The sequence below is a fragment of the Ciconia boyciana genome, chromosome 4, assembly GCF_034638445.1.
Source record: "Ciconia boyciana chromosome 4, ASM3463844v1, whole genome shotgun sequence".
In the NCBI taxonomy this organism is placed as follows: domain Eukaryota; kingdom Metazoa; phylum Chordata; class Aves; order Ciconiiformes; family Ciconiidae; genus Ciconia; species Ciconia boyciana.
The window spans coordinates 54,187,053-54,214,697 of NC_132937.1; the positions used below are offsets into that span (position 1 = coordinate 54,187,053).

Here is a 27,645-nt window from a genome sequence, read left to right on the forward strand (position 1 = left end):
CTTTTGAGAAGGCAACTGATTTGCTCAGCTCTTTCAACTCCATGTTTCATGCACTGCATGCTTGGATTTCTGTAGTTTCCCACAATCCCTAGAAATGCTGCTTGTGAACAGGACTTTTACTGCAGACCCCTGTATTGTCCCCAGTGGAAAGTTGTGCAGATCCTCTTTATAGTGACAGGTGACACATCTGGGAAACAGCCTTCTCCAAGTCTTAATTCCCCTTACCACCCAGTGAGTGTATTTCAGTTTTGGCTGGCAGGAGTCAGGACTGATGATTGTGATATGTTTGGGGTGGGGGAGTTGTACAATAACCCAGTTTTACAAAGCTACTTAAGTTGCCTGAGAACGCCAAAAAGTGGGAGCTTTCTTGATTTGCTTCATGATGAAAAGTAGAATGGAGGGCTAAAAGCATTTACAGACTACTTCATGCTGTTTTGCAGATCTTCAAATTCTCTCCTTGCAGCTTCATACAATGATCAGATGTTAAAAAGCTTCACTCCATAAATACCAAATGTTCCAAGTATTTAGAATTAAATTGCTTTATTGTGGGAATCCACAGAAGAGTTTTGTCTTTGTGACAAAAAGTTTGTCTTTGTGACAAAGAGTTTTGTCTTTGTCTTTGCTATGATATTTCCTGAAAATACACTTGTCAATATGTAGTCAGTTATAACGTGGGACCAGTCATTACTATGTGCTTTCCTCCCTTTTCTCTCCGCTCCAGCTTAACTGAGCCATATGTGAAGGTTGATGAGTCCACTACAGTCCAGACTTAGGGGTAGAAACTCACAGATTTTAGCCCAAACATCTCCAGAGTGGTGATTCACACAGGAGTATAGCATTCCAGTGTGAATGAGAGACAGGGTTAAAACCACAGAAGCCAATTTTGCTAGAGGTTAAAGCCAGATACCAATACTACTTTAACATCACTTTTGGTGAAATAAACATTTTCACAGGGAAAAAGAAAAAGCAGTTTGACCAAACCAAACTAGTCATACATCTAATTGAAATGATGAGTCAGGTAAAGGTATAGAAGGGAGGCTTCTTACCATGCAAGAAGAGGCTAAGAAAATAATTACCCAGAGTAATAACTATCAGTCTTGACATATAGGGAGCTACCATTAAATATTTTGCCTCTTTTTCTAATTAGTGTGTGGTAAGTCAGTTTGAAAGCAATGGCAAATGCTATCTCATTGTATTAGAGGTTAGAGTAATATGATAGTTTGTTATTAATAACCACATGCATTCTGTATTTGCTTGGGGTTATATGCACAATACATTGCGCTGTATCAGGTTTTTTTACTATGTTGGTAGTAAAAAGTGTCTTCAGCTACTAGAACTTGTTATTGTTCACTACTTGAAAACAACTTCATTTAACTCTTGCCTGTGTATTTTGGAAATCTGTCTCATGAAAGGTGATTGAGTTATTGTATTACATTTATGAATAAAGCTTGGAATTATCCTTTTATATGAAAGAAGCACTCCCTGTGGAATTCCAGGTAAGGACTGGATTAGCCTTGCAAAAAGCCAATTACCTCATCCTTATGTTGTAGATCATTATGGGCTATATTGTTCCCCATGACATCATACTCAGCTGAGACAATCAAAGAGGTCTGAATTAATTTGTTAGACCTAACCTCTGTGCATTATAACATAATATTTCTTCTACCTAGCTTAAAGAAAAAAATCAAGTCCCACATGATTCTATACAGCTCAGTCTCCAAGCCAGAAGACTGTTATCTAATTACAGCTAGGAACATATCAATGGCTCAGTGGCTCAGTGGATCGATGACCTTCTCCATAGTATCATGGGGTATCAGGTCCCTGTTGCCCAGGTGTAGTGACCAACTTTCCCAACTCAAAGAGAAAAAAACAGACTACTTACTCTACCCCCACCTCTAGAATGAATTCCTTTCCTTCATTTAACATTAGTGGCATTTTGATCTCCGCTAGGTAATCCCATAGTGTTTTAAAACTAGTGACTCGGGCTTGCTGGTGATGAGGACTGCTAGCCCCTGCAGATATCGCAGAAGTGCTCCACATACTCCAACAAATGACATTTCCATCCACCTTGCTTAGCAAGGGGGTTGACTGGCAGCAACTGGAAACCTGGCAATCGCTGCTTGTCTGTCCCACTTGTCAGGGAGGGAAGAAATAGCAGTAGGAAGGGAGTATTATGTGAGGAGTGCATGGTAGCGTGAAATAGGGCTCCTACTGATGGGGGAGTGAAGGGGGCAGAGGGATTGGTCAGCAGCCCTCCCCTGGCAAAAATTCCTCCCTCACGTTAAGGTCCCTTTCTTCAACCTTCAGTCTGTTCTTGAATATAATTTCCAGATACTTAGAAAAACAAACTGTTTCCTAACCGTTGATACAATTTTAAAAGAACACAAATACATGCTTCATACCTATAGTTAATTACAGTTTAATCGAAGGAGAGGATTAGAAGACTTAAACAGCAAGCATGTGATTGATAAGCTTGAATAGGTTAGGGTAACCTCAGTATTGGAGCAAGCTTGCAGATCTGCTGTGTTCGTCATGCTTGCTGCCTTTGTTTATTGTCCTGCAATGCTTTTAAATTATTAAATGGAGTGGAATATGTTCTTGGTTCAATGTGTTCTTGGTTACTAACTATTTGCCCATAAATTGTGATCGTACAAGCTGTAAAATGCACAATAAAAGGAATGTATTGAGATTTCCTGTATGGATCATAGGCTCTTGGCTAATGATATGAGAGCATTTTATTAGCCCTAACAAACAGATGTATTTAAGATTGAACTATTGAATAGGAGAGGTAATGAATCTACACAGCAGGTATAGAAATGCAGTTTTAATGCTGCTGGAGGAGAGTGAGGTAGGGCAGAAGATGACTGTGCGCTCAGCCGTCAAAGCCTGCAGAGCTGCAGGAAGTGCTCGGAAGCTCAACAGTCACTGCATGGCAGTATGCACTTCATTTCACCAGCAGTCTTATAAAAGGGGAACATGTCCTGCCTCCCATAAGTGATTTTTCTGTGTTCACAGTGTAATGGGCCTTGCATTGGACCACGACTGGCTGTACAACACAGACAGATATTTTGCCAGACCAAAGATGGAACTTCTGTGCCATTGGATCAATGCAGTGCCTTACCAAGGTAGGACAGGAATCTCTTATGTCTGAAACCACTACCCTTTGCAGAGATGTTGAATGGACTAGTGACTTAACTGACAACTTTTGGGTTTCCCCTATGTAACAAAGACGTTATGCTGCAACCCATACAGTTACGTGGTACAAATCTCACCAGGCTTAAGCCCAGGCTTCACTGTTTGTTCCTAGGAGCCCCAGAAAAAAACACTAGTTGGCCATAACTGGAAAGACTTCTAGGCATGCCAAATCCTGACTGAAAGGCTGTGCTATCTCTTCTTAAACTGCCAGTCTCTTTCTGTCTTATTTAAACAAAAGCTCTAACTGGGGGAAAAAAGGGGTTCTACGGCTTTTGTTTTCCTGCAGATAAACTCCACTGTCAACATTGTAAAGATATATTTACTTTACATGAGACTTAGGTATATAAATCATGCCTGATCATCACTGAAAATTAATATAATTGGCTCTTTGGCTCCCGCTCATGTATCTTCATTATCTGTGTGACACATAGGTGGGAACCAAGTGTGCCTATGCATCTTCTGTGAGACTGCATTGAAGGGAAAAGGAGGGTTTCAGAGAATCAGTTTTGTTGCCACTGGCTGTAAAGCCATAAAAAAGTTACAAAGCCGTGCTGGGTCTTACTGGTTGCCACTTCACTCACTGAATCTTGTCAGCGGACCTCTTGTCAGTGGACCTCTAGGACAAGAGGAAATGGCCTCAAGTTGCACCAGGGGAGGTTTAGACTGGATATTAGGAAATTTTACTTCACTGAAAGGGTTATCAAGCATTGGAACAGGCTGCCCAGGGAAGTGGTTGAGTCACCATCCCTGGAGGTATTTAAAAGACATTCGGATGAGGTGCTTAGGGACATGGTGTAGTGGTGGTCTTGGTAGTGTTAGGTTTACGGTTGGACTCGATGATCTTAAAGGTCTTTTCCAACCTATATGATTCTGTGATTCTGTGATTCTGTGGTTTGGCACTTCATGGAGAGGGCATTTTGGCCAAATCCTCAAATAGTTCAAATGGTCATTTAGCTCTGGTAGTGCTATACCAGTGTGTGCCCACTGAGGGTCTGGTCCTTGAGTGCAGCTACAAACTGCCTTTCAGTGCACTGGAGTTACCCCAACTTGCACCCATTGAAGACTTGACCCATACGGTGCTCCGAGCAAATTACGTGTGGAATATGCAAGGCTTGCTGTCCCCAGACCTTGCATGACACCCAGAGTGGTGTGTGCTTGCTCCCTGGGCAGCGTGGTGACGGGTCACCCCTCCCTCCCTCCTGCCCACAGGCCTTTGAGCACCCAGAACTGCTGGACCGATGTCTGCGGCGTGCACTGGAGGGTCAGCCTGTGGACTGCCTGCACGGCTACATGCGGAAACTACGGCTTCCAGTCCCGGCGTGTGGACTGCGTGCACGTCCGTACCAACAAGCCTGTGCTGGAGCATCACTGCTCCTGGAGGCCGCGGCCGGCGAACTGGCAGCGCTGCAACATCATGCCCTGTGAAAACAGTATGTTGCTGAGGGGAGGGGAGGCAGTGTGGCCCCGGGGGTGGGAAAGAAGGCAGAGCCATCTCTCAGAAATGCAGCATTGGACCTTGCAGCTGGCTGTCCTGGGGAACCTCCAGCCTGAACATGTGCAAAATGCAGTGTCCAAAACTCAGCGCCCCAGGGGGAATGGTGCCCATTGCAGTTTGTTGGCGATGGTGTTAGTGCTGGGATCGCATCCCCTTTCTAATAGTGTGTGCAGTCTTAACTTTCCATTTGTAGTACAGACAGAAAGAAAAACATGAATCACAGACTGCTGGCTATAGTTAAAATACAGTAAGTCTAAATCCAGTGGGTAGGTTGATGATGGGAATTCCTGGAGTGGAAGCCGCTTGCTTTCAGGTGACAAGCAACTAATTGGGCCTGCCAAAGGACTAGGAAAGTTACAAATATTTAAAAAAAAAAAAAAAAAAAAAAAAAAGAAAAGATGATGTGCCTCTTTGGAAATGATGCCCCACTATGGCAATGTCTGCTTGGGAAAAAAAGGGCAGCACAAGTGTAAATCACCGTCTTTTCATTTGCCCCAGCTCCCACTTCACGTGTTGATTTTGATGGACAGATCCCATCCTCTTGCATGAAAGCCAGTTGCTGTGCAATCGTCATAGAAGCAGCAGCAGAACCTGCCTGCACTTGCGTACGGCCATGCCAGCTCTGACACTCCCTCTCAGTAGAGGCAAAGCAGACTCCATAGGTCCAAATCCATGAGCTGAATTTGGGGTGCCCTAATGGAAGTGGAAGGGCCGAGGAAGCTTACAGGTACCAAGCAAGACCTTTGCTGTCCCTCCAGCCTCTTCCTGCTACATAGAAACATCCCACATCTAGACAAGAATGGAGTTATTTGGCACAGACATTATGGGAGAGGGCTGTACAACTGCTTTGTGATGATCCTCTTTCCAGCCTTAGCATGGGAAGTGGGACTCCTTCAGGCAATTACACAGCCAAGGTCTTGCAGGGATACTGGAACGTTTTCCAATCTGGAGCTCAAAAGCAGGAGGCCGCGGGCCTTAAAAACTGTCCAAATGATACCAGGACCTAAGTCCTAGGGGAGTTCAAAAAGTGTCTTAACATCTTCACCCCGGGCTGTATTCTGCAACACACATGTGAAAAGCACTACACAACACCCGGTCAGCTGGGGTAGCACTCCCACACACTGTCTCTTCAAATGCAAAAGATTGGCCAAAGTGCTTTTGAGCTGCTCTGTTAAAATAAGTTACCAGTTTTATTTACTACTTCATCTTTGGTTTAACAACTGTTATGAAATTCCTAAAGCCTCCCTAAGATTCTGGTAGATGACAAACTGGCAGAGTGTTGGAGCAGCCTCAGAAGCCCTCTCCCCAGGCTCTGAAAGCAAAGGCTGCCCACCACATTCTCCTTTGAGCCTTTGGCTGATGGAAGTCCCCTCTCAGTCTTTGCAGCAAGTCAAGCTCATGCTCCTAGTGAGAGCTCCCAACACAAAGCTGTCTTGGTCCCCTCTTGGCCACCCCATGAAATGTTCTCAGGTAAGAAATCCTTCTTTCATTGCTTCATCACCATTTCTCCTTTTTGTTTCCCCTTTGGCAGTGGAGTGCAGAGACACTACAAGGTACTGTGAGAAAGTGAAGCAGCTCAAACTCTGCCAGCTCACCCAGTTCAAGTCACGCTGCTGTGGGACTTGTGGAAAAGCTTGAAGACAAAAGCAATGAAAATGGAGGAACAAGGGGATCACAGCCTTTGCTTCACTGAGGCAAGGACTTTTACAGAAAATCTAAGTGGAATGGAATTCTTTTTTTTCATTTTATTTATTTATTTCCCTTTTCAAAAAAAAAGAAAACCTTTTACCAAATTGTTGTAAAGGGACTTGACAAGTTTTCCCTTCTATGAATCTGGGAGACAGAATGCAGCAAAACACAGTCATGAGGGTAGACCACAAAGAGTCAGTGTGCACCACGCCACCAGCAATGGGCCTGAGAGGAGCGGGGCTGCCCCATAATCCAAGTACATGCCTGGGGATACACCAACAGACAGACAGGGAAGCAGATCAGAGTAAAAACCTAGCATCTCATTGGACCACCACGATATGAAGCAAATAATCAAACAGCTTGACAGGTTGAGGTACTGGAGAAAAAAAAAGGCTAAACTAAAAATTCAGCTATGCAGTAAACAGATACTTCATCTATCTTAGACTACTTTGAGAATATAAGCATATGATTTTGCTTTATAAACCTGTTACATCCAAGATTGGATTCCTTTTCTTCTCACTAAATCTCTCTCTCCTTCCCACGCCAGGCCTTCAAGTGATTTCGGGGGAGGTCCTCGTGATCTTTGAGGATCTGGTGTCTGGGGAAGTTGAACAATGGTGTGTAACAAGAGTGAGTCTAAAATACACCTGAAAATGTTCCCAGGTTGTGCTTGTGAGGGAGGATTGGGGATAGGAGGGTTGTCCTCAGCACAGAAGTGAGGTGATGATGTTAATTATTATCCAGGAGAAGGAGAAAAAGTATGATCTGCCATTGACAGACTGTAGTACAAACCTGCAAATGCTGTCCTGTAGAGATCACAGGAAGGAAAGATAGCAATTGTCTGTAGTAACAGGAGCTACTTAGCATACTGTATCCTACTAACACTTATTTGGAAAAGAGAGGAGTACCAGTTCCCAGAGTTCAGGTGCTTTCAGACCTGGGGTTTTGGAAAGGAACTTGAGGAAGTGGGTTTTCCTGTCCCGCTAACATGAACTTTCTCTCTCCTGGCAGCCAAGCCTGTTGGACAAGTAGTAGAAAAGAGTGGAATCAGAGGAATAACCACTGATTTCTTGTGGTTATTCCTACTCAGTAGAAATAGAATGGATTCAGCATCAGCCCCAGAGGACTAATGTCAATAATTTTTAACAAACTTGCTCCTCTCCAGCTGCCTCCCACAACAAAACAGGTGCTATAAAGCAGCACACTTTTAAGCCCATATATAATACCCTGAAGATACGATCTAAAAAGTGAGGCTCAAACATCACACCCACAGCATGACTTTGCATGCTGTTTGTGAGTCTCCCCCTGGCCAGCTGCAGTGGTTATTCAGCCAGTGAAGTGCTTCATCCTTTTAGTTCCTGGGAACTCTCTGCCCTGCTTAGAATAGGGCCCTAAAATTAGACGAAATCTGCAAAGTAGGGGGTTTGAGCATCATGAAACTTTAAAGGAGTGCTATCTGGATCTGAGGCTTTGGTTCAGGACCATCTCTAAATTAAAGGCTTGGCTGTGCCTCTCCTGTCACCCCTAGCAGGGCTCATGCCTTGTAGTACATTAATGAAATGCTGTTCAAGGACTGCTGTGTTACAGCTTCCATGACACATGGATATTTCAGCAAAACTGGGAGTCCACTTTTGAGATCAGTGCCAGGTTCATGGCATTAAACTGTCTCAAGTTGGGTTACTTCAAAACACATCTGGCAGTGAATGCTCTTACTACAAATGTGTCTTCAAGAAATAGTGTTGCTAAGCATCAGTGTAACTTTTTATTTAAAAAAAGAAGAATGTCTTTCTATGTATGTAAATGTATATCTTTTCTGTATATTTATTAGGATTTCTTGTACAAAAAGTGCAATATTAATAATTGTACATTATTTTGTCCAGATAAAACTATTTTGGGTTTTTTTTTAATCTCCCCAGAATTTTGTTCCTCTAAAATCAACAGTAATAGTGTATTACTCTTAATTTTAATAGTATTTGCATTTAATTGGGGATCTGCTTCACTGTGCACAGAGTGCTTTATAAACTATGACATGAGGGAGGGATGATGTTTTTAACTTGTGAAATGATAATTATGCATGGAATGAAGGACAATTCCTTAACAACAATAATAATAATGATGATTATGATGATGACAATGTGGTGGATATTTCTAGTACAGTAATTAACAAAAAGCAGTACAGGGAAGTATTTTCATTTGTTTAATAGCAAAACATATTCAGATGATCACGTGTTGAATAGTAGCTGTGTAACTGTGCATAGGATAAGCACAAAGGATCAGATCTGGAGAGGGCACCGTGTTGTCTCTGCACAGTGTGAATTTAATTTCACATCTGTCCTCTGAATTGTGACTTGGCAGCATCTCAGTTAAGATAAGGATTGCTGGATATTTTATGAAAGGACGCTTTCCTTCTCTAAAATGAAAACAAAACAGCAAACTTGTATTTATATAACTTTTTGTACAAGTAATGCAGGTTACTTATTTATCTACTGCTGTCTGACGTGTTGTTTATTAATCTTAAAAACAAAAGCCAAACAAAGTAGCAAAGCTGTTGGAGTACTCTGTCCTTATTCTGTATTATGATAACATCACACAGCTGTTACACAAAGTACACATGATCTACGTACCTTGGGGAAAGAGGATGTCTCAACTTGTTTTTAAAAGTCTCCAGCCATTAAGATTCTGCACCCTGTCTTGGAGATCTGTTGTAAGTCTTCATTTGCCTTGCTTTATTCTTTTTTGCTAATGTCTTGCCTCTATTGCTCTCGCAGAAGTATAAAGCCATCACTGCTGGTCCTAGGATCATGGAAATCAGTAAAAGTGTACTCCTTTTTTTTCTATGCAGCAATGCTTAAAGACATCTTGTGACTTTCCTCCGCAACCTATGGCATGAAGCAACCCCTATTACTTCAGTCTTTCCTTATAGGTCGCTGCTGCCTTCAGTAATGGAGCTTGCAACTCCTTGAAGCATCAAGTGTATACATAGAAGAAACCCCGATAATGATCAGAATTACGGTGGGGAGGGGAAAGAAGAAAAAAAATTAATAAAGCAAAAGCATTTTCTCTTAACAAAGAAAAATCAAGTTTTGAAAACTAAGCTGGTTCTGCTGTTGCCCTTTTCCAACAAATGATATGTCTCTTCTAAAAGGAAACAGTTATTTTGGTCTGATTTACTGACAATTTCCCTAGTATGATGTTCCTGCATATGCTTTTTAGACACCTACACTGCAGGTAAATAATACCTCACACATACATGAACAGACACAGAGATGCAAGCCAAAGACCAGGCCTAAGCCTTCCAAGCAACAGTCTGAAGACAATGGGAATTCAGTCATTTATTTTGAGTAAAACAAGTATAGAAGCTGGTGTTGATGTAAAATGAAGAGCAGGCCAGCTTAGGTTCTCAAGAGGATAATTATTCTCTTTTCATGCATATGGCTCTAGTTACCAGTCATGTCAAAAAGCCTTCAAAACCTTCAAAGCAAGCTTCCAGTTTTGTTCTCCCTACTAATTTTCCTCAGGGAAAAAAACAGTTCTGCAACACGCAGAAAAATGCAGTGCTGAAAGGTTCCCCACAAGAGACCTATTCCTGCCCCCTGTTATGTTGCAAGGTAAGCACAGCTAAACTACTCCAGGCATGTATGTCTGCATACATGCTCTTAAAACCATAGAAGCCATAGGCAGAGTTTTCAAAAGTAACCTTCAGCTGGAAAATTTTTTCCTATTATCTGGCCGTAGTCATATGGACTGCAATTGAAGCTTTTTTTAAGTTATGTTTGTTTTTGCCAGTTCCCCTATCAAACAGAAAGCTAATGATCACCTTACTATCTGTTTGGTGTCCAAACACTGATTCACAAATAAATTTGATTATTTTATATCAGCATAAGCTGACACCTCTATTTGTAGAAAAAGGTTAACCAAGTGCTTACTCTCTTCCAGATTTTCTGGACCGTAGAAGTCCTCATAAGTTCTTAATGGCAGCTGTCAGCGAGACACTGATCATTTCAGCTAGTAATTGAATGAATTAAGTTCATTCATTCAATTATCTAACTTTTAACACAGAAGCTTTCAAACTGTTTGAATGTCACGTTTTTCTCACAGACTACCAGTGTACACAGATGGGAAGCTCAGAACTGCTAATTCTAACTATGGCTCTGCATATTAGCTGCAGACCACAGTTTGGGAATCATCAATTTAACCATTCCCTTCATCCTCTTGTTTAAAGGTGTATGTATATTTATCAATAATGTTATGTATTAACTGTCACACTCAGCTTTTATTTACGGAAACTAAACCATAGAAGATCTCAAATACTTTGGTCTGCAAAAAATCAAGGGAAGGGACAATCAGACATCCTTTTTCTACTGATCTGACACATTTCTCATGCTAAAAGTATATTGGTTAATAATTATTTCCACCTACATTGCTTTTCATCATCTCCACCCAACATCTCCCCTCCAGTCAAGCAGAATCAAATCTAAAACCTGGTCATAGTCATTTTAATCAAATTTTGATATAAAGTTCTCACTAAGACATTTCAATAATATGCAACCCAACATGTTATTTATCCAGATTTATAAGGGAAAAAGCCATGCCTCAGCATCTCCTCTTCTGATTACAATACTTATTTCTGTCCTCCCCTGCCTTTTCACTGAGATAGATACAATTTACTTGCTCCCATTCTCAGCTTCATACATGAAGATAGGAACACAACAATACATTTCATTCTCCATCTGTCTCTTTGAGAAGCAAATATGGTGCTCAGCCTCATCTTTCATTCAGTGATCACTGATGAAGACTGAGACTAGGAAGTCCATGAAATCACAGACTCCAGCCCTTCTTTTTTGCCAGAATGGCTACAAATTCTGGAACAGCCTATACTGAGCCATCCAATGCATTTTGGGTGGCTGACGCAGCAAGGCTGAGAGTATACAAGTGCCTTAGCATTACAGAAGTATCACAGCAGGGTCCATCTGGAAGAGTTTTTTCAAATGAAAAAAAGAAACTGACAAAACAGAGCACAAAGTAGCTCACGAAATGCATTTAAAACAGGATCATCAACAGTGGCTCCTCACTGATTTGAGTTTGTATGCCAGCTCGTGCTCAGATAAAGAAGGCTTTACGCAGGGAGAAACAAGGTCAGCACAGCAAAGAATGGCTTCTGACCAATAAAAAACAATCGACCAAAAAAACCCCAAAATAAGATGAAACAAAATCAGTTTGTAAGTACTATTGCTAGAGATACTGATGGCAAAGCATATACCCTGTCACTGACATGGAAAGTAGCTGACAGCATAAAGTAATAAATAAAAGTGTGAAAGCTGAAATATTTGCTGCCAATATCACCAGCTATAACCACAATCAGATGTGATTCATTCTCATGAGACTCTTGCCAGTGCTTTTTGTTTTGCTTTCAATGCAGGAAGGCCACTGGACATGCTTTGCCCTTCACACATACCAGCTTTACACTGGTGCCTGCCTTTGGCACTGTGACTGATGAGCACACACGTTGGGAGACTTGCACACGCTTACTTCACACAGAAACAGGGGATTGCGTGGGAATGTCTTTAATGCCCCTCTCTGAGTCTGTATCAATCTGTACCACGTGCAAGTTATACTGCCGCAGGCTGCTCTGAATTGCACATGTTGATTGTCCATGAAGGGTGGCAGATGGGAGGAAGTGATGCAGCATTGCATCACCCATCGCACACCCATTTCTCCTTGGCACTTCACTGTGCCAGCGACAAGAGCCCAGAGCCGCCACTCCCTCCTCGCTTGCTTACATAGCTCCAAATAGCTCTGCAGGTCTTTGACCCTGACAGCTGATTTAATTACTAAATCTAATTACTAAACATTACTTTTTTCCAAGGAAAGACTCCATCCTACCATGCTCCTTCCACACGTCCTTCAGAACTACTGCCTCTGTCAGCAAGAGCAACGGCTTTTGAGGAAGTTGGGCACCATGTTTCTGAAGGCCAGATTCCTCTGCACAGGATGTTGGTGAACCTACTGCAGCACCACCACTATCACACAACAAAAGCGACCCTGGTACCACAAAATGCTCATCTTTCACCGAAGGCAACATTCTTGTCTCACAGGGTGCCTCCGTGCTTGCCCAGACACACAGATTTCCCAGGTACTGACTGAAAGACCAGGCATTTGGCTAAGTCCCTGAGGCTATAGGAGGGCTGCAGCACAGCAGGCAGGACTGCACTGGCCGAGGCCCCAGCTGAACAGAGCCCAGGCAGGAGACTCCTCTCTGCAAGCAGGGCAAGTGCTCTGCAACCAGGGAGGAGCAGGGAGGCAATGCAGCCCGCTTGGGCAAGGGATAGCGTTTATGAAACTCTGACGACAACTAGGGCTTATAAACCAAAACAATGAACAAAGGGTGTGCTGCTTGTTCAGGTTGCAGTTGTCTATCCGTCCTGCTCACACACTGCTTACTTCTTAGGAGAGGGAAAAAAAAGGGAAAAACAAGAGTGTTGCCTAAGCCTTTAAGCCCTTTGCAAAGTAAAGCTTTACATTTTTGTAGATATAAATAAATATGTCTAAAAGGAAGGGGACACCGCAGGGTTGTACTCTGGCTACATATAAATACTGTTTGCTTAAGCAGCAGCAGGATGTGAATGATTGCATAGTAAGCATATAGTTATCCACACATGCTTAGGATGTCATGGGCATGGGAAACCACTCCCTACTACTACCCTCTTTAATACTATAGCCTGCTGCTGCTAGGTCTTGCATGAGGTGTGAGGCTATTTCATTTACAAACTCCCCAGGGCCCAGTGGCAAAGCACAATAATAAAACCTGAACCAGAAAGATCACACCAGACAGGCCGCGAACAGCTTGCTCTCCAAGTGAGGAGCCAGGACGGGTTTCTTTTCTCTCAAGGAAGTGCTTAATGGTTGGGCTGAGGAGTAATTTGGTTTGGGCTATATGGAGACTTCGCCCCACCCTTTTCAACATGCTGCTTTTTTTTTTAAAGCATAAATTATTGCTTTAAATAAATAGCCCATGAGGTTGGTGGATGCTTGTTAAAACACTTCACCTACTGAAACACTGATGGAGTCAGTTTTCAACTAATAGCATACAACCTAGTGATTTTATTACCAAAAAAGAAAAATCTCACTGTTAACCTACTACATACAAATCACAGCAAATCAAATCCAGCTGTGCAGGAAGGATCCCACAGGCACTTTCCTTTTTTAGCAGAGAGCAAAGCAGCGCAGGGGCCTGCTCGCCCAGGAAAGCAGGACCCTCGAGCCCGTGTGATGGCACTCGGCAGTGCTGCATGAGCCCTCTCACCTGTCTGGGGACAGTTCTCTGCACCAGCAAGCACAGTGCTAGTGAGCAGGTGGAAGGACGAAATATAGAACCAAACACACCATTGCCTCTTTAAGTTACCCTTTTCCTTCCCTGCGGAATGCAACCCAAAACATCTGTGGGACAGACATGCAACTAGATGGAGAAGTGAAAATCAGGTTGCCCCAAAGCAGTATTTCCCCACAAAAGCAAGAACAGAGGCACAAATCATCAAACTACTCCTGCCAATGTGGGAAAGAGGCAGAGAGAGACAGTACCATACAGTACAGTAGAGGAAGAGGGATTTATAATGAGATCAGCAAAAACTCTGCTCGGAAAATTAGTTATGGAAGTTTCCCATCCCAGTGAACCCAGACCGCAGTTCTCTGCCCAAATGTCTCTTTCCAAATGAGATGACATGGCTCCCTTGGGGAGATCCTATACATGCTCCAAGAAAGTCCTTTTTTTGTCTTGCAAAGCAAGGGTTTGCTTTTTCCTACATTAAGTTCACTTGCCTCCTGTCTCCAGAGTAGCGTGCCCAGGTACTCTGGAGTATGCCCAGCAATATGCTTCCCTCTGTGATATGAACATCCTCAGTCCTTGCTGAAACATACCACTTATTTTTCAACACTTTCTTCATAGCTCTGAAACACTTGAGGTGCTGACAATTTGCTCTCTCTAGCAATCTATAGCATTGGGTGAAGCCCTTTTTAGAGTTTGTAGTGGTAAACTTTTCACAAATTTGCTGCCTGTTCATATTTCTAGACCATAAGTATATAACTTACTGACTTTTTTGACCTCTCACCTATTACCAATTGCAAATCTTCTCCAGATGGAGTAACTGTCTACTGCAGATGTGAGGCACTGGGGTTTGCAGTCCTTGCAGGCACAGGGGTTTGAAAGGCTGATATCATGCAAGTCAAAACTGATCTGACTAGTTATCTATCTCCCCCATTATTCCAGATAACTTGGTTTCTTTTGGGGTTGTTTTATTTTGTTTTCCACTGAGGACAGGGGACTTAAGTATTTTTGCTCAGCCTTTCCACAGGCAGGAACCACAGTCCTGCCTGCCTCCTGGCTGAGCAGACATTCAGGGCCTTCCAGGAAGCTGCTACCCTTCTAAAATTTAGTTTGGACATGTCTGCTTAATTCAGCTTTCATGCTTAAGCTTGCCTAACAGATTGTGCTTTGCCCTGGAGTTCAGTAGCACTGGTGAGTTCTCCTCTTCTGTGTTTTCAGGGACGCAAGAAGACGCTATCCCTCCAAATAGGCTCTGTAGTGTACATACAGGGGAATGCTCCTGTGCGCAGCTGGTGTCTATTGGCAATGATTACAGTAATTGATACCAGTGTAGTAACCTGCGCTGGCAGTGACAGTTTTCATCTATTATTGCTTAGCACAATCCTCCTTGTTCTTTTTTGCATGCTTCACAGTACAAGTCCCCTGGATGCCTTTCTCAACCCTGCCAAGGATAAAGCTCCTTGCTTTCATCATTGCATTTTGGCTTTTGAAACACTTTTCGATAGTAGCCTTTGTACTTAGGCCAGTGTTGAGGTATCCATGCCATTATCCATTCTTCAAAAGTACCAATGAATGAAGTAGGAGGTTGATTACAGCTGACTCCCCTCTTTCCACCCATTTGTTCACTAAGTGAGAAGTGTTGTCTTGTGCTGCATCATGAGTGCAAGTTTCATGAGCTCCTCAAGCTGCTCCCAACACTGGAAGCTCGGCCAGAGGCAGGTAGTCTTTTTTTCACTCATTATTGTCCCACAAAACAGGCAAGATCACTATGGAGCATCTGAGAGGTTTCTGAACAAGTGCTAGTTCATCTAGCACTAGCATCTAGTTCTGCCATGCACACAAGTATAGTATCATTTTCCTCCTCCTCCTGTATGTAACTTCAAAAACAATTACACAAACCTGTGGTGCAGTTCAGTGACCTTTTAAGCTCTTTTTCAGGGCTTCTAACTTGTACTTGTGCTTCCTGCTTTCTGAGATTGCGACCACTCTAAGAAAAAGTTAATTTAATTGGCACAAACATAAGGTAAAACTAACTTCTGGTCATCCATATCCATAAATTCATTCTGGATGAAAAGAGTAACAAAATCCTGTGTACTGAAGTGCAGCCCATCTTTATCTTCTGTGTTAAACACCTCATTTCTCCCCTACATTATAATTTTCTCTTATGTTGATTTTCTAATGACACTACATATGAATACATAGTTTGGGCCTTTTGTATAGTATAATCTGTAGAGATTTGCCTAGTTGTTCCTGCTGCAAGCACATAATTTTTCATTGAACTAGAGCATATGTTTAGAAAAGGCCTCTAGGACTACTTTAAGGACTTCAAGTGATGCAGAACCACTGCGCCTCTAGGATGATTGTTCCAGTGGCTTCCCAACCTCAGGGTTAAGCATTGACATTTCCAGATGGAATGTGTTTGTCTTTAGCTTGCAAGCAATTACAGAAGACTTCTACCCCAACAGGTTTCAAAGCTTTTCAAAAGTTTCAAAATACATTTATACAGAAAATTGTCTTCCACTTCCTCCTTAAATGCAGCCACTTTGACGGTGAGACTCAAGCCTTTCCTCCAGCATGCAACAGCTCTACCTAGCACTTGAGCTAAACACTCAGGAAACAGTCACAGCTGCCATGAGTAAGGGAGAGGAGGATTTAGGGAAGTAGAATGCGCTTAAGAAGCCAGTAAACTTCATAGTGCTAATTTAACACTCGTAAGCCCACAGAAAAGCACCTTTGACACATAAATGAACAGTTCTAGTCAGGAGCTTAATAGTGGCCTCATCCAAAAGGTAATACAACTCCAGCTGCTGGCTGAACTGTAGCAACGCATGGCAATTTCAACCCTTTGATGTTGCTGGTACCCTCACTGCATCCTGCCACGAAGAGCTTTTACTGAAAAGCTTCCCTTGCAAGTTGTCAGCCTAGGGTGGCATCTTTGGCACCTCACATCTGATAGCCTAGCTCTGGGCAACACCGTGACACAATTAATGAAGGCTCAACCTTCAATAATATTTATCCAGTAATTGCACCTTTTGATATGGTGCTGAAAAAAAATGATAAGGCCAGATCTCAGACTTTGTTATCCAGCCATGACTTTTAAGTGTGACCTCACAGCATGTAATTCATCTGAAGAGGCTGTTCTACGGCTGTCATCATGGACGCAGCTGAACCCCTGTTACACCAATAATATTGTATGTTACTACGAGATCTCTCTTTTAGTGTCTCAGGAGGAGGTTATCTCTCTCAATTAAAGAGCAAGAATTAGGTGGGAAAAAGAAAAAAAAATACAGAGGAACAAGGATCAATGTGTCTTTTCCCTGGATTTTATGTTTTTCATTTGTGCAAATGAGCCAGAAAAAGCCAATGCCTGGGAATTAAGTTTATTGTAGAGCTCTCCAAATATGAAATCAGTGATTGGTTTGAAAGAAGGTTACAAACAAAATCAAGCTGTCATCTGTAGCTCACTGAGGCCCTGCTCTTTGAATGAATTTCCAAGAAGGCTGCCTCCACTCTCTTTTTCCTTCAGTGTCCACCTTGCAGACACTCACGCTTGGAAGCAGGGAGATAGAGATTGTGACCATCAGCATCCGTTCCCTCAAAGACGTAACCGGGTGGGTCTTTGTAAGAGGCCAAGCATCTAACGATGCCCTTTGGTGTGTAGCTGGTAGCGTAGATGGTTTTAGCATCTAGCAGCGTGTGATGCTTTGGGCCTGACCAGACAGGCTTATAGCTCTTCGTAACTGTGAGCTGATGAGGCACATAATGGGTCTGAAAGGTAGTCAAGTAATCCATTGGTTTTGCTGGGAAAGTCAGCTCTGGAGCATGAGTGATAGGTTTTAGTCTCTTGCACAGCCAAGGCTTATAGTCTTCCTTCATTATAGAAGAGCTATTGAATGGCTCAGTACTTCTTTTAAACTGGGCCAAAGATCGACACATCTTGGCTGGCTTGCCATTTGGGTGCTTGTAATGGATCTGAGTAGTAGTGTGAAGGTCCATTTTCTCCAGAGGAGGAAGATATACACCAGGTTTTTTGGTGAATACAGAAGGCTGTGGCCAAGCTTGGTATTTTTCTTGAAATTCAGTTGTAGAGGAAAATGGAAGATCATGGAGAAGCTTTGGCTGGTATGGTTTTGCCAGCTTGCCTGGCCGACCAGCCAGCCCCTTGTAAGAAACTTTGTGGGTAGTAAGGCTATCGAATGGGACCTCATTGACCTTGAATTTCTCATATTTATGGACATAACGTTTCTCCAGAGGATGTGGCACATAATTCACTCTATAATTGGTTACATTCTCAAAGGGAGCCTTGCTTTTCTGGACCAGATTCAAAGGTTTGCAGCTTTGAGTGGCAACCGGCCCCCTGTAGAGATAGTCATCCTGGACAATTGTTCTGTGGTCAAATTTTTCTTCTGATGGGTGAAACCTGTCATTTGGTCTGATCAGCTCTGTCTTTGGTTCATTCCATAGCACATAGTCACCTGAAATGTAAGAGGAATCCTACGTAAGTGTTCAACTGAAGTTCTTTGGTGAGTTTAGGCATATATCATATTATGTTTTTATTTATTGTATATATCATATTATTGTTTTTATTTATTTTATTTATTAAACTATTTTATGTTTTATTATTACATTTTTTACTGTAATAAATATTTGTTGATGTTGTAATGATTGACAAATCTTATTAAAAGAGCTGCTGTAGAACACATCATACACTAGTGTGCTAACTCCTGGAAATGCTTAGCATCTACACAGAAAATGGAATGAAAATAGTCCTATACCCACCCATATCTACAGAGATGGTGAAATAGAATGTGGGAAGATTAAATTACATTCTCAGTCTTGCAGAGGCATTTTCTGCACATGACTGAGTGGGTGCTGTCCTCATGCTCAGTCAACCCGAAATCATGAAAGTGGAGTATCATGGCACTGACTTTGACCCCCTTCATTTACCTTCATGCAGCTATGTTGTGGCTGGCTCAGAGCACAGGCAAAGTATGCCTATATCTGCAGAAGGCTGTTCAGGTGTCTCCCACAATATCTCTGGGGCAAGGAGAACCAGATGTCCCCCATTCCACTCTAAAGGCCAAGTCACACAGCTACCCTTCCTCTTTGTACCTTCTCATTTGGGGAGGACCTGATTTCTCAGCTGCACAGATGTGATGCTGCCTACTGTTTGCCGAGTTCAGGGGTTTGCAGCTCAGCTTGGTGTCAGCAAGCTGTGCTGTGTGGCATCTCCCTGGCTCTTGGCTTTGCTCTCTGTGGTACTCCTGCTGTCAGTACAAGCAGGAATCAAGAAGGAGCTTGTAACTCTGTCTCCAGTTCTTCCTTATTAGAAAAACTGTGCTGGACTTTGCAGACCAAGGCTACCCTGATCTGAAGCATTGAATCATATTGCAGAGATGGTCCATACTCCAGAAATCTTGCTATCCAAATTCATAACTAAGAAAACATTTTAGGTGGCACTTTAGAGACATTCATACCTTCCTTCCTCGGCAGGATACCAGGAAAAAAAATGGGGCACTGGGACTTAAAAAGATTTGCACTCAGTCACACTAGAAATCTATTGCAAAGCTGCCTAACTCTCTGACCAATACTGCAGCCACAAGACCATTGTCTTTTCCCTTCCTAGCAATCTTGTGCAACTTCCCCTAGGGACCATTATGGTTACTGGTAGGAAGTTGAAATGAAATAGTCTTGGAGCTAACCCAAGTCTTTTTTTTTTTTATTTTCCCTCCTTTCAAACCACATTGAGAGTCATGAGGCAAATAAGCTTCCAGCTGACTCTGCACAGGAAGGAAGTCTGGATTTCAAAGTACTAGAGAGTAAATGATGCAATTAGGTATCAGGATATTTGAACCCTCCAATCCAAACAGAGTTATTCCTTTTGAATGGCAGTGGCTATTGTACTGCACAAACACAATTACACAAAGGATATGTTCATTACCATGTGAAGTTGACCAAAATAAAAGTAACTTTTTGCCTCAATTAGGTGTCTGTTTAAAGTCCTTCTGGTTCAAATCAAGTTGCTCTGCCCTGGCACAAGAGAGGAAGCAGCAGCCACAGGCGCTGAGCTGCTTCCAGTGAGCACCCTGGCCCTTGGGTATAGAGCTGCCCTCATGCCACTAATTAATGTCGTCAGCTGAGAACATGGACCTGCCTGTGTGCACCAGCAGACATTCATTTGCCACTGTTGGTGCCACTGAAGCCCAAGCTGCATGCCCTGCTAGTGCCAGGGGTGCTTAAATGCCCCAGGTGCTCCTGTTTCTCTCGGGAAATAGGAGATGTCCTGGCACTACCAGACTGGTGGGATGCTGACCTTGTGCCTGTGCCTAGGGTACATCATTTTCCTGGAGAGATGGTCCAGCAGGGTGAACCACAAGCATATACAGACACATGTCATTACAGGGAATGTATTAAGAAAATGTTAAAAAGCGAGAAGCTAATGAAATTCAGCCCATCTCTAAGCAAGGGCTCATTCAGAGATCTGACATTTCAGATGCCAACCAAGAGTTACCAAAAAACTTTTTAGGTTCTCCCACCATCTTTTCTGGAAAAAAGTCTGTGCATTTTGGACGTAACCACAGCTTTTGCAAAATATTCAAAATATGACAAGCAAGTCCATCTGTCTTCAATTTTAAAAATTTACAAGCTCTACACATTTGGAGACCTCATAGGCATTATGAATTTATTTTACTTAGTGTAAGCCAGCAGTGCTACTATTCCTTCAAATATGTTACAATTTTATTGTACCTCTAATTCTTCTCCCATAGATATTAATAGTTTCCCATGTAGCACAATCTTGAAAACATTAGGGGGTACAGGAGGGAATGGAGGATATGAACCATATGTTACTGCAGGGTTAGGCACATCTCACTATAACCAAGCAATACAAAAATGAAAATTAGATTATGTACCTGCAGATGGATAGAAACAGCTACATGTGTAGCTTGGAGGAGATGAGAATTTTGAAACCTTAAGTTCCAAAGTCATCTGACATTAATTGTGATGTGCAATAGCATCACCTTAAACCTACAGTGCCATTTGGGATATGGTGTGTTAAGTGTGAAGGAGTATGACAATACAGTAGGAAAGGTAATTTAATACCAATGCAGCACTGTTTTATATGCTGCTTAAATATTTGAATTATGATAATTAATTGAATAGCATGTTTCAAAATTTCACACTTGAGTAGTAATCAGTAAAACCTAGCAAAATGCTTAGAGAATAGCACAATGAAAACTTGTATTTTTTGTGAACCTGGGCCTTTAAAGGGGAATTCATTCAGTATGCAACTTGATCTTTGAGGGGGTTTGGACGAAGATTTCCATTTGCAGTGTTTTGAAAAATACTGCAAATTATAACCAAATGTGACTGTGATACATTTTATTAGAGCTCTGGAGTAACAGTTAAGGTGCTGACCTAAACACTGATAAAAGACAAAGATATACATCTGGTTCAGATATAGAGAAGTTAAGGATATCTAAACACAGAAGGAAAGATCCTCCGCTTGCGCAAAGCAGCCTTTTTTTATTGGCTTCACTGAAGCTATTCCAATGAATACCATCTGGTGACACTGCCTATGCAAAACAAAGTGTTCAAAATTGTGTAAACGTGGGTATTTTGCACCTGTGGGTCATAGCCTTCACGACTCAAGTCATTCTAAATGGACATTATTTCCTGTGTGCTTAATGTGAAAATTCCAGTTTATGCCGTTGCAAACATGCAGCTGCACTGAAGTCTGACTTTCAGTCATTTCAGCTGGGTAGTCTTAGCACTGCATTCACATACCTTTTATTTTCTTACTTCTTTATCATTTTGAGTTTTATGAAAAAAATTGTTTCTGTACATTAGGACAAATCTCAATGCCAGCACCAATTATAAGCTTTTATATTTCCACAGCATAATAAAAATAAAATTAAAATAAAATACAATAAAATAATTAAAAATTATTTTAATAAATACACAAATGCTCGCTATCTGCCTAGCAACATTAGCTAGCTGGAAGGTGTGCAGAGGGGAGGCAAAATCCTCTGATTTTCTACTTATGACTTACTACCTAAACTAGCACAGTTACTGTAACTGTGCAACGGAAAGTTTTCTTCCAGTGCATGCAGAAGAGAATTCGTGCTGGTGGAGAGGAAGGAACAAAGCCCCTACAACCACCTACACCACGTTACTGCTACTGAGAAACAAGGGCATAGTTAGATGCACAGTTCACCTGTTTTAACAGCAATAGAGCTTGAGTGCTTTGGACGCTTGTGTGGAACTTCTGTGTCCTTAATTCCCATATACATCTCTTGCACATTCACAGATTAACTCTGCAGCACACACAAAAAGGGTCCCATGCTTCATGACCTGCCCAGGCCTAGCAAATTCTACATATTAGATGTGTCTGATCCACTGAATGTGTGGACCAGTCCTGCAGTACACCAGGAGTCTGTTCAGTATATGCTAAAGATGATGCTGCTGGACCCACTTGCAGGAGTTCACATGGCCCTGCTTCTACCTAGGATGCCTGTAGGCCTGTCAGACATGCAAAGGAGTTGAATTCAGAGAGATCCCAATGCTACCATTAATGTGGGGCTGTATTCCCAACAATTCGTGTCTGTGTGGTTCCTGCACAGCTTGTTGGCATACATAGACAGAAGGAATAACAACTGCACACTGTTTTGATCTGTCTTCTTAAAAAATGAAGCTACTGGTGAAGTCCTGAAAGAAGCTGCAAGGGCACATACCTTCATAAGTGGTTCTTGTATCCATCTTGGCACTGGGGATGTGTCTCGTCACATGGGGGAGGCATGGAGGTACTCGAGAGATAGGGTAGGAGTTATAATCTTGTTTATAAATGGAGGTCAAATCCATACTCTCATCACTCTTGACATGCTTTTCAGGTGGTTTAAGTTTCTGTGGCAACACTTCATGAGCTATGTAATCTCTCCTGTGAAGAATAATTTCATTGTATCTTTTGTCTTAAAGAAAAACTTATGTTCCTTTTTCTGGACATACAAAGAAATTAATACTTCCTCTTATCTCCACAGCCTAAGAAAGTCTGGATAGGATAAAGCAGTTAGTGAAACACACAAGCCTTTCACATTTGGAAACCTCGACTTTGAAAAAGGAACTGAGGCAGCTCTGGACAGCCTCAGGCAGGCCAGGTTCCCCCTTCTCTCCACCCAGTGAGGTTAATGGCCTTACACAAAGCTATCTCTGTTCTACAGTGGAGTTACACCAGAAGACATAACTCCTTTTAAAAGCCCAATAATTATCGGAGGCTACCTAGTATGTATGGGAAACATGAGAGAGGCAACAATAGCCTTCGCAGACAATACACTGTACAGTTCAGCCCACGATGGGGAGATAACAACAAAACAGTTTTACAGCAAAACATTAGTTGAGGAGAGAAACAACTGCATGGTCAGACAGCTTTTTCTCAGGTACCACTGTAAAAGAGGTATTTTAAGATACTGGAGTAGTGTTACTTAACTGCAACAAAACATTACAGAAACAAGATGGAGAAGAAAATAACATCACCATCTGACATTCACTAACCTGAACCTGTTTCACTGCCTACATCCTTTGGTACACGGCAGAGTCTGCTGCCTGGCACCAGTGAATTCAGTCTCTAATGTCAGAGCATTTTTTGACTGGTGTGCAGATCTGTTTACACCATTGGCAGCCAGCCAGGAGAAACGGTCAGTACAGGAGCTATTCTAATATTAATATTGTGCTTTGCATCTGGAGTGATGCTGGGTGGGCAAGAGCCTGAGCCTCTGAATATATTGTATTAGTTATGTATTTTAGCAAATAAACAAGGTTCTCAAAAGTCTGTGTGGAGCAGAAGGGAAGAGAATTCACATTGCAAAGTATTAGGTATAAGGGTAAAAAAAGAAATGCAGAACTAAAAAAAAAAATCCAAGAGCATCAAGAGGTACTTACGTAGATGTCACACACGTTGTAGCTCCTTGGCATACTTTTGTCAGCAATTTAAAGCCAATGTGTTTTTTAAGAGGAGCCAAGAAAAGACAAGCAGGAATACAACAGGCACATAGCATCCTCAGTAGCAGGGAGGGCTCAGTAACAGAGAGGGTCTTTCCAAGCCACTCACAGTACGCTGCACAATCCCATGTTTGAAACAGCCAAGCCTGTACCAGAGGCAAGTAACAGATCACAGGCAGGCAACTCTCCACCAGTGTGGTCAAGGGTTTTCTGGCAGTGGGAGTACCTTTTCTCCCTCTAACTATTGCGATACAACAGAACCTGCAGTGGAGATTACAGAGGAGAGATTGATCTGCTGATAAATCAGTGGCAACCCGCATCCAAGACGCCATTGAAAAATGGCACTGCCTCCAACTCCCAGACGTTATCAAGGGGGCTCGCTGTTGCAGTATGACACCTAACACTCAGCGAAGTGTTACTAGAGAAGACTGGTGACAAGTCAGTGTTTGCTGGCCTCACAGTCGCTGCAGTTATTCTCATACACTCCGTCAATTCATTCTCTCTTGAATTTAGCCACACAGAACCAGAGCTTTTAGCAGCCCTCTAATAGGTGGTGGCACTTTTCCACTAGGCCTTGGTATTTTCATGCTGAGTGTATTTTCTTACCAGTGTTGCCCAGAGGACAGCAAGACTTGCAATCAATGTCTAACCGTTCAGGTTCTGTGTTTTCTTCTCTTACAAGGGCAGGCAAGCTTTACGTATTTTGTAGAGTGCACGCTCTGAAGAAGCAAATATAAGTAGTTTCTGCGCTTTCTTAATAGTCTGTTTTTCAGAAGTTGTACTAAACTCCAGGAGTAACACTTACTGTGGGAATCACTAGCCTTGCCTGAGCAAGGATAGTTTTGCTGATTGAACGGGAAGTTTCTAAGGACTCCTTGACAGAGCCCATATGGTGCCTGCCCCTCCTCGCCTGCCTTAAAAGGACACCAGTGAGCCCAGGATTTAGTTATAACGAAACAGGCAGACACAAAGATGTCTAGATGCTTCATCTCATGATGGAGACGGAAGGCATGTATAGAAGTAAAGTCTGCTCTTTGAAACTGTCTGATCCTTTCAGTTGTTGCTGAAAACTCCCATGTAGACAGAGGCATCCCAAATGTAAGTCGGGCACTTCAGACTTCATCAGCCACATTTGTGATTTAAACTGACAACTCTTAAAAGGCATAGGTAGGGAAAGGAGTTGGTAGAGCTTCCATGTCAGGATGAGAACAAATGGGCAGTGTTAGCTGTTAAGACTTTATTAATAGCCATTGGCATCTTCTAGGTCTCTAATTCGGTTCAGCAAAGGCAAGAGTGATGTTGCTCATGACTGTGCCTGTGATAATATAGGAAGTAAACATCCAGATGGGGTAGCAGCTGCTGTTTGAGGAAAGGGAAGCTCTCAGATTCATATTAAAGGATCAGTTTACTATTTTTTATGAGTTTCTTTTGTGGACAAGCGCTTGGCACATCACTCTGCCAGCAGCAGGGAAGAGCCTCAGAAGTTACTTCCATGAGGGAAATGGGCACAGTGCAAGTGTGAGGACTTCTGCTGAATACCAACACTGGGCAACAACATACCTGAGAAGCAGAAACGGCCCAGCAAGCCACAGTGACTGCCTTGAGGAAAACACCCACACCCCTTTTGCAATCATCAAGCTCTACCATATTCACACCTCCTTGGAAACCAGTCACTCATGTTACAGTGTACAAAGTGCCACACAAAACACAGAACAAAAGAAAAATAGTCTTCCAATATTATCCATACTTTCCCAGACAACATTTCTGCTGGTTTCCCAGAACCCTTCCCAAAACAGAAAGTGAGCAAAAGCCAAGACCATGACTGTGCTTCTATGGCCCATGTATTCTCTGATCTGATCACACCTCAGCCTCCAGGAAATGCAAGAAAAATAGCTGCTTGCCTCCACTACAACTGGTCTCAGACCTTCATCCCTCCTTCACAGAGCCCTCATGAGTGTTTGTACAACCACAACGTTGTTATTTTCAGGCTCCCCTTGTGAAAACCAATCATTTTTCTTTTCTCCGTTACCCGTCTCTCACGCACAGATTATCTAAGTCACAGTCCTCACTCTCGTTCACTGTTTTTCATACTTGGTAGTTGAGATGCCTTCCATGGGTATCTGAGCCATCTTGTACACTTCCTTTGGCTTAAATGAGCCTCTGGGAAGACTGATGGGATAAAGGGGGTATCGCCTCATGTACTCTGACAGCATGCATGGCTTCTCACTTTTCTCATAGGGCCTGATGGGCAGGTGTGGACAATGATGACATCTGCAAGGGAAAAAAAACAGCACAGGAGTTAGTGACTCACAGGTAGCTGATTAATAATACCTCATTGTATAAGTTGGCTGCAGATTGCAACTACAAAATAGTGGATAAGTGATCATTGCAATGACTGCTACACACTTGATTTTTAAAGTGCAAAAGCATAACCTGCACAAAGAAAGGGTTGTTTCTGTCTACTACTATAGTCTGCAGTCAAAAAAGTCTGTGAAGCCAACAAAAACAGCCTAAGAAAATCAAGTTCACCTAGATGAAGAAAAAAGCAAGTTAATCTGAGATACAGCCAAGTGTGCTATATTGTGCTGGACTAGAAATCCTATTTAATGTCCTTTTTGTTCCATTTGTCATAAATTTATTATCCTACTTTGCCCGCATATTGAGCTCACTTGTGTGGACAAGTGAGCAGACGGGTAACAGTTTGGGAGCCTCTATTCACTCACACTTGGGCAGCACTGCTCTGCCCATCTCTCTTCCTGAAAGCAATTCAGTCTGGGCACTGCAAGACCTCTCCATAATGTGCACCAAAATGAGGACAATGAGAAGGAACTGATTTTCTGAGGAAGCTCCCTCCTGACGGAAACTAAAACGCCACCATGGATCGTCCATCATTGGTGACCTCCTTCTTTCCACATTGGGACGGGGCCAGAGCAGGGTGGGCAAGGCTCAACCTGTCAAGAAGAGGTTTGGGATCCCACCCTCAGATTTCTTCCCAGAGACGTAACAGTTTATATCCCTTTCTGGTTTGAGTCAAACCCACTAGAGTCAACGTGAAGGTTGCTGATTAAGGACCTCAGGAACCAGCACACAGGAATTACAGTGAGAGGAGGAGGCCTCTGGTTTTTTGTGTCATACATCATTCCTGCCAAAGTCAGAGTGTTCCCTACTGGATGTATGATTTCCAGTGCTACGAGTAGTCCAGAGCTGAATTATTCATTTGAAAGGGTAGAACACTTAACGAAGTCCCCATTAAATTAAATGTTGAGCAATCTAGGATCAGTAGATGTCTGATTACCTGAATTTATACAGAACCTCTGGTCTACATTCCAGGGTACACCTTCATATACTGAATCATTTTCCAAACTAGCACAAGAAGGGAAAAAGGGCCCAGAGGGCTCAAATAAAATTCAGCATCTTTTTCACAAGCCAGTTTCTCACTCAGATTACAAATCCTTCTGTGAAATCATAAATCAGGAGGAGTCCTACTAGATTCATTTTTGCCTTAGAGAACTTTTGAGTTTAGACCCAAAGAGAGTCCTTACAGGGAGTAAGGCAGACTATCCCTGTCAGTTAAAATATTAGAAGACGACGTCAGGGTGGAAATCTCAAAAAAAAAAACCAGAGATGCCCCACTTTCTTAGGAATCTTATAAAATTCCAGCTTTCACGTAACTGGAGGAGAGGCAAACAGGAAAATGAAAAAAAGATGTATATGCTCACTCTTGCTGGTCCATGTGACCTAGCTGGAATGGATTTTGTGACAAAAACATTCCAAACACAGGCTGCACCGACACTTTCTGGCCACACTTCTAGCGTTCCTAGGAATTATTCCTCATTCTCCAAGGGCAAATGATCTGCCTATTCTTTCTGCTTCAAATCTGCTGGTTTCACACCACCCCTAAGTGCACTTTCATCCCCCTACTCTCTTAAAGTCTATGACGCAGCAAGCTAAT

At 42.5% G+C, this 27,645-nt stretch overlaps 2 protein-coding genes across 2 annotated transcripts in view; one reads left to right on the top strand and one right to left on the bottom strand.

Annotated features, from left to right (window-relative positions):
* ADAMTSL1 (ADAMTS like 1) overlaps nucleotides 1-6,328 on the top strand; it is a 468,435-nt gene extending 462,107 nt beyond the window's left edge. The window contains 3 exon segments of the mRNA XM_072860932.1: nucleotides 3,016-3,125; nucleotides 4,405-4,625; nucleotides 6,222-6,328. Of these exon segments, the coding sequence (XP_072717033.1) occupies nucleotides 3,016-3,125; nucleotides 4,405-4,625; nucleotides 6,222-6,328 (438 nt within the window).
* Nucleotides 6,329-17,222: 10,894 nt separating this feature from the next.
* SAXO1 (stabilizer of axonemal microtubules 1) lies at nucleotides 17,223-25,874 on the bottom strand. The gene is made up of 3 exons (XM_072859375.1): nucleotides 25,785-25,874; nucleotides 22,433-22,635; nucleotides 17,223-18,175 (listed from the first exon to the last, which is right to left on the bottom strand). The coding sequence occupies exons 1-3, from the start codon at nucleotides 25,820-25,822 to the stop codon at nucleotides 17,223-17,225; spliced, it is 1,194 nt and encodes a 397-aa protein (XP_072715476.1). The 5' UTR covers nucleotides 25,823-25,874.
* Nucleotides 25,875-27,645: the final 1,771 nt, after the last annotated feature.

Bases quoted from the DNA above. Each gene is read 5' to 3' on its own strand.
- SAXO1 (XM_072859375.1), bottom strand. From the start codon at position 25,822: ATGGCTCAGATACCCATGGAAGGCATCTCAACTACCAA. The intron at 22,636-25,784 runs GTATGAAAAACA...TATTCTTCACAG, and splicing joins GAAGGCATCTCAACTACCAA to GAGAGATTACATAGCTCATG. The intron at 18,176-22,432 runs GTATGTGCCCTT...CTTACATTTCAG, and splicing joins TACAAGAACCACTTATGAAG to GTGACTATGTGCTATGGAAT.